General features: G+C 32.6%; 1 protein-coding gene across 2 annotated transcripts; it reads left to right on the forward strand.

The window, feature by feature from the left end:
• Positions 1–1,514: 1,514 nt before the first annotated feature.
• LOC120259230 (RNA demethylase ALKBH9B-like) lies at positions 1,515–4,974 on the forward strand. 2 transcript variants are annotated; one of them, XM_039266801.1, is made up of 6 exons: positions 1,515–1,567; positions 1,671–1,934; positions 3,744–3,829; positions 3,902–4,212; positions 4,284–4,355; positions 4,446–4,974. In XM_039266801.1, the coding sequence occupies exons 1-6, from the start codon at positions 1,552–1,554 to the stop codon at positions 4,795–4,797; spliced, it is 1,101 nt and encodes a 366-aa protein (XP_039122735.1). In that variant the 5' UTR covers positions 1,515–1,551; the 3' UTR covers positions 4,798–4,974. The 2 variants fall into 2 exon arrangements, with proteins under 2 accessions (XP_039122735.1, XP_039122736.1); XM_039266802.1 differs by having other exon boundaries at positions 1,524–1,567; positions 1,684–1,934.
• Positions 4,975–6,830: the final 1,856 nt, after the last annotated feature.

Genomic DNA, 6,830 nt, shown 5'->3' on the forward strand with positions numbered 1-6,830 from the left:
TGTTAGGTTGTCTTTTTGAGTTTCAATAAAAGAAGCGAGTAGTTGGTACCTCATTGTTTCTCATTTGCATCTTGCTATTTTTAATTCCACAAAAAGACAAAAACAAACAAACTTTTTATTAGTAAGGACTTGTACATGATCAAAAAGAATTAAATATAGCACCACACATGGCAATTATCATACCAACAATAAAGACATTACAAATAGAAATAATTTCAAAAAGAATACAAAAATGAAAATTCATCTATGATACTAATCATAATAGGTATAGTGAAGGTAACCAAAATAATACTAATCATAATAAGTGTAATTACATTAACCAAAACATTCTTAAAATATCAATTTAAAATAAAAACATAATTTTCATTTTGCGAAAGGACTTGTATATGATTATGATGCTAACACCATTGCATAACAATTATATATACCAAGACAAAACAATAACAAATATTTTTTATTATATTATAGTCAAAGGTAAATTCATTGATGATAATAATCATAATAGGTTATGAAGGTAACCAAAACAATACTAATCATAATAAGTGTAGTCAAGATAGTCAAAACATTCCTAGAATATCAATTTTTCATCGATAAACAAAACATGCTACACTTACCACTTGTTTTCGTTGATGATACTGCTCATAATGGGTATGGTGAGAGGTAACTTCGAAAACAATACTAATAATAATAATAAGTGTAGTCAAGCCTATCAAAACATTCCTAAAATATCAAATTTAAAATACATGTATGTACATTTACCATTTGCTTTCTTATCCTAGCACAAACTCTTTTGCCCGCCGTATGCATCATCATAATTTGCCTCTTTTGATTATTTGCATTTATTCGTTGATTCTCTGCACTTCAGATTTCCATTACTATTAGAATAGCTTGGAGGAAGTAGTTTTGACATTATCGACAATTAAAAACTAAAAATTGACCCATACCTTTGCATTTTGTTGAATTCCAAATGTTCAAAAGAAGTTCTTTCGATGTATCTTCTCCAATATGTTGTGGGCAAGATTCAATATTTCTAAGCTTATCGATGCATGCTATAGTAATATTCTTTATGCCCTCAAACCTCAAAAATTTACTTTTGTACCCTCTTCATTTTATACGTAAATATAAAACAAATTAAAATTAAAATTACGGAACTACCTCATTATATCTAAAAATAAAAATCAATATATTTTTATCAGTTATATATATATTATTTAAAAAGATTTTTTCATGGTACACAAATATATATATATATATTTAAAAAAGCACTGACCTAGGAGTATGAAAACATAACTAAAAGGTGGGCCCTCCAGTTAATATCCAATCAAGTTCATCCACGTGTATTAACCTAGTTAAGTTGTACTTACATGCTGTTTGAGATATAACTTTTGGAAAGAAAATGACCTCTTTCCAAAATTAGTCCTAAATCTATCCAAAGTCCATATCAAAGTAAAGATCCTTCCCAAACTTAGTCACCAAGCATCTATCTCTCTCTCTATAAATATAGAGATCTTTGATTTTGAAGTGAAGAAGGTGGAGAAGAAGAAGCAAGACATGGATGAATTCACTGGTAATTAGCATTTTTTCCTCTTTTTCCTTTAATTTTTTTCATTGGTTTATCTGATTTGGGGCTGAATTGATCTCATATGAATGTCTTATATTCTTGATTCAAGCCAAATTTGATAGGCTTTCAGTGAGAAATAGAGAACAAGGCAATGTAGAAGATGATAATTTAAAGGATCAAGAGGATTTTGTGAGGATGTCTTTGGTTAAGAGAAAGAAGGATTTTAGATATATGGAAAGGATTGAGGGAAGGCTTGTTAACATTGCTGAAGGGCTTGAGTTGCATACCGGAGTTTTCGATGCTGTTGAGCAGAAGAAAATTGTTGATTTTGTTTATCGTCTTCAAGCCAAAGGTCGAGCCGGAATTCTCGGAGGTATAATTTTGTATCCTTGAACTTGTGTCTTGATTATGAATACTTTTTGTGTTAAATTTTAATGAAGAGAACATTATTAACTTTGCCATCATGATAGAACAATTTGGTGTTGAGTATTAAGAATAGAATGGTTAAGCCGGAATTATTAGAGGTATAATTAAAATTCCATAGCCTTGAAATTATATCTTGTTTTCTTTAGATGATTGTGAATTGTTTGTATTAAGTATAAAAAATGATTGTGAATTGTTTGCATTAAGTATAAAAAATGATTGTGAATTGTTTGCATTAAGTATAAAAAATGATTGTGAATTGTTTGCATTAAGTATAAAAAAGAGATGAATAACTCTACTATCATAATACAACAATAAGGTGTTAAGTATTAAGAACTTAACGGTCAAGCCGGAATTCTCGGAGGTTTAATTAATTCCACAGTCTTGAGCTTATATCTTGTTTTATTTAGATGATTGTGAATTGTTGGTATTAAGTATAAAAAAGAGAAGAATAACTCTACTATCATAATATAATAATGTGGTGTTAAGTATTAAGAACTTAACGGTCAAGCCGGAATTCTCGGAGGTTTAATTAATTCCACAGTCTTGAGCTTATATCTTGTTTTATTTAGATGATTGTGAATTGTTTGTATTAAGTATAAAAAAGAGAATAATATCTCTACTATCATTATATTGCCATCATAGTACGATAATATGGTCTTAGGTATTAAGAACAGAGATAGGTAAGCCGGAATTCTTGGAGGTATAATCCCATAATTTTGAACTATTGTCTTATTTTATTTAGATGATTATGGATTTTTTGTATTAAGTATAGAGAGAATGATAACTCTGCTATCATTATACGAGAATATGGCGTTAGGTATAATTTCGTAGCCCTGAACTAGTGTCTTGTTTTATTTAGATGATTCTGAATTGTTTGTATGAAATATAGAGAGAGCAATAACTTTGCTATCATAATACGGAACAAAGAATATGGTGTTAGGTATTAAGAACATAGATAACGGCAACTATGTTATCATATTAGGAACAGTGAACATGATGTTTCCAGGATTTTATTTATTTGCATAATAGTGGATAAATCACTCATGCATTAAACTAAACGGTAAATATCATAAGTAGAATCAAGGTGAGGCCTTCCGTGCTACAAAAGGTTGCCATGAAGGTTTACAAAAATTGGTCGAGGGAGATAAAAACAAGAAAAAGACAAAAAAAAAAGTGAATAATTGGGCACTCAAAATGTATATCAGGGTACTCTAGATTGAGGTTGCATCATTGGGTGTTTGATCAATGTTTTCCCTACACTGCAAGATTGCAAGTCCAGGTTGTGTTTGATCAAATTTTTTTCGGTGCTTTCCAACTTTGGAAAGCTTCTTCTCGGAAGTTGCATTGAACCAATCCATAAGGCAAAAGCAAAAGATAAGTCGCAAATATGATATGATGAATTGCGGACCATTCTCTAAAGCTAATCTTCTAAATTATAACTGAAGTGAGAACTACCCAACTTTTAGCAAAGGCTAGGATGAATGGCAGATCACCACTTTGCCCAGATCTCGATCATGGAGAGATTTTATGATTCTAATATACACATATTAGTCAATCTAATTAATACGAATACATAAAGTAACATACTAATATATCTAACAGTAAACATTTATTGTGTTGCTGTTCTTAATGAAAATATAAATTGTCTAGTGTTTGTTGTTTATCTTTTAATGACAAGTTTTCTAAATTGAAAATGATATTTGTCTTACTCGTTCGATGTTTTATGGTAATTTGGATGTATATGGCTATTCTGCAGAACGCACTTATTCTGAGCCAAGAAAATGGATGAGAGGCAAAGGTCGTGTGACAATACAATTCGGTTGCTGCTATAATTATGCAACTGTAAGTCGGAAGTTCAGTATTCTATTTTATGATCAAATTAGAAGCTGACAACATACTGATTTTTTTTTAAAGGATAAAGATGGGAACCTTCCCGGCATTGTTAGAAGTGTGGAAGCCGATCCAATGCCGCCTTTACTGATAAGCATGATCAAAAGAATGGTTTCTTGGAGAGTTCTCCCTCCTACATGTGTACCGAATAGTTGCATCATCAACCTATACGATAAGGACGATTGCATTCCACCGCACATCGATCACCATGATTTCCTTCGGCCCTTTTGCACCGTGTCCTTCCTCTCAGAGTGCAATATCTTGTTCGGTGCTAATTTGAAGGTTCTCGGCCCAGGAGAGTTTTCCGGCTCTTTAGCTATTCCTCTGCCTCTTGGGTATGTAAATTCAATTCTTCGGAATTTCTACAAATCATTGTTGCAAAGTCTTATAACTCATGTATTAACAGGTCTGTGCTTATATTGAAAGGCAATGGTGCCGATATTGCCAAACATTGTGTTCCTGCTGTTCCTGCTAAAAGGTAATAATAATTACTGCAATTAATTAGTTTCAATTTTTTTTGCTGTGTTTGTAATTGAGTTTTCTGATAATACATTCATCATGTTTGTAGAATCTCAATCACATTTCGGAAGATGGATGACAGAAAGCTTCCTTACCGATACACACCCGATCCAGAGCTGCGAAATCTTCGACAACTCGCATCTCCATCAGTTAAACCTTCAGCACAACCTGCTCATTCATCACCTCAAGCAGTCAGTCCACATTCTCAGAACTTGATGCCTGATGTTCGACTTACAACTACTCCAGCTTCTCAAGCCCGAAAAGCCGAATTTCAAGCTCAAAAACCCGAAACTGCAAGCCAGAGTGTCAAGGATTCAATGAGCAGCAATCCTTTCGGAGCTAATGATTTCCCTACATTGAGCTCTACTTCATCCAAGCCAAGCAAACGTTCATGGAAGTGAAAAACTCAGTTGGCATTTTGTCCTTGTTAATTAGCATATTTAATTAAGTCTCATCAAATTGTTCTTTCTAATTATAAGCAGAGATGAAGTTATATCCATTTGTCCCTCCTATTGTTGTATTATATGTAGGGTAAACTACCCAGAGAGTCCTTAAACTATGGGGTTGTTCCAATTTTGATCCCTAAAGTTCAAAAAATTTCAATTGCGTCCCTAAACTATGTATTTTCTTCCAATCAAGTCCTTTTGGCGAAGGGCGTTACCGGCAAGCTGACGTGGCTCACCATATCATTAGCAACTTTTCACACCAGCTGTTGCCTGAGAAGAAGCGCAGAATTAGTGTGGCAATTAGTCGAACACTTGGTGTGCAATATCACAATACCTAGCAATAACACAATGAATGGACAATGTAAGGATAACATACAACCAATCTCATAAGAATAAAGTAAGAGACACCAATTTAACGTGATTCGCCTAAGAACAAGCCTATATCCACAGGAGAACAATGCTTCACCGTATCACGGGGAATAACAAAAGTACAAGAGTACAAGAAATAGGCATAAAGTCACAAGAGCATTATCAAGCTCTAAGAACTAGCCTTACTTAAAAAACAAAGATCTTATCTTGCTTTAATTAGATCAAGCAAGAACAAGAGCTCTCCTCTACACCTTCACTCTTTCCACTCTCCAAATACAAGAGAACTTACCCTCTTTATTTTTCTCTTTTTTCTCTCATTACACAACACTCGACAAGTATAACCTTATATAAACAATAGAGCAATCTAGACCGTTAGATTAAAAGACATCAAGATTTGGCTTCATCCCAAGAATATCAAACCAATATTTAACAGTTGACTGATGAGGTTACTAATTCTACAAATATTCTAATAAGTATAAAATCTTTCTAATAATGGCATCTTCAAACACAGATTAGCCTATCATAGCTTAAAATAATTTTTTGTTTGATGAAAAGAATTAAAAAATGTTGCATTAATCTATCTAGAATTCTATGCTACTCATTTCACTAGAGAGCTAGCTTTCATTCAATGTCATCCATCAAGTAATTACCATATCCCTAGTAATATTGAGAACACATAGGAAATATAGATTACTAGATATCATCTATCTTAGAAATTTCTTTCCCTAATAGAAACTGTCACTGAATTTGACTGCAGGATTTTCATAAAAATAACTAGATTTCTATTCCATCACCCATAGACCCAACAGAAAAAAAAGACAAATAATGGTCACCTCCAAACTTGATTTCATGACACAAAAATCGACATTGTACCGAAATCACCTTGTTCTTTAGGTTTTCAAAACAACTTGACAGAAATCAACACCAAAATAAAACACAAAAATTATTCTAGGGCAGGGAAAAGGAAGAGGCTTCGGGAAAAGACACCTACCTCAATATTATTCTCTTCCATGACACCACTTCGGCGATTGCTCGGTCTCTTGCTCTGGCGCTATGCTCATCAAGTGCATTTCTTCGTGGATGAATGAAAGGGAAAGTGAGAAGTGTGGGAAAGTAAAAAAGTTCACTGTAGAGATAAAAGAAATGAAGCCGTTTAAAATTAGTAGGCAAGATGACATGGAAAGTTGCCAATGACGCGGTGTGCCAAGTCAACTTGCCGTTAAACACCGTTCGTCAGACTTGATTGGAAGAAAATACATAGTTTAGTGATGCAATTGAAATTTTTTTAACTTTAGTGACTAAAATAAGAACAACCCCATAGTTTACGGGACTATCTGGGTAATGTACCCTTATATGGTATGTACAGTGGTGGAACTAGGGCCAAAACCAAGGGGGTGATAATTTTAATTTTTTAAAAATTATATTACTTCAAATTTAAAATTATAATAATTAATATTTCAAAAAATATACCTCGATTATATCACTATGAGATAAGAGTTGAATTATTCGGTCAAATCCAATCTAGTTTCAATTTAAATATGAAATTTTTTTATATTAATTCAAACTAAATAATAATTAATATTTTAAAAAATATAAAATATATTTACAGCTAACAACTA

Source organism: Dioscorea cayenensis, chromosome 4 (genome assembly GCF_009730915.1).
Source record: "Dioscorea cayenensis subsp. rotundata cultivar TDr96_F1 chromosome 4, TDr96_F1_v2_PseudoChromosome.rev07_lg8_w22 25.fasta, whole genome shotgun sequence".
NCBI lineage: Eukaryota > Viridiplantae > Streptophyta > Magnoliopsida > Dioscoreales > Dioscoreaceae > Dioscorea > Dioscorea cayenensis.

What these genes read in the sequence shown, in the direction of transcription:
- LOC120259230 (XM_039266801.1), top strand. An exon ending in TCGAGCCGGAATTCTCGGAG is followed by an intron (nt 1,935 to 3,743) that starts GTATAATTTTGT and finishes GCTATTCTGCAG; the next exon opens with AACGCACTTATTCTGAGCCA. An exon ending in GCTATTCCTCTGCCTCTTGG is followed by an intron (nt 4,213 to 4,283) that starts GTATGTAAATTC and finishes ATGTATTAACAG; the next exon opens with GTCTGTGCTTATATTGAAAG.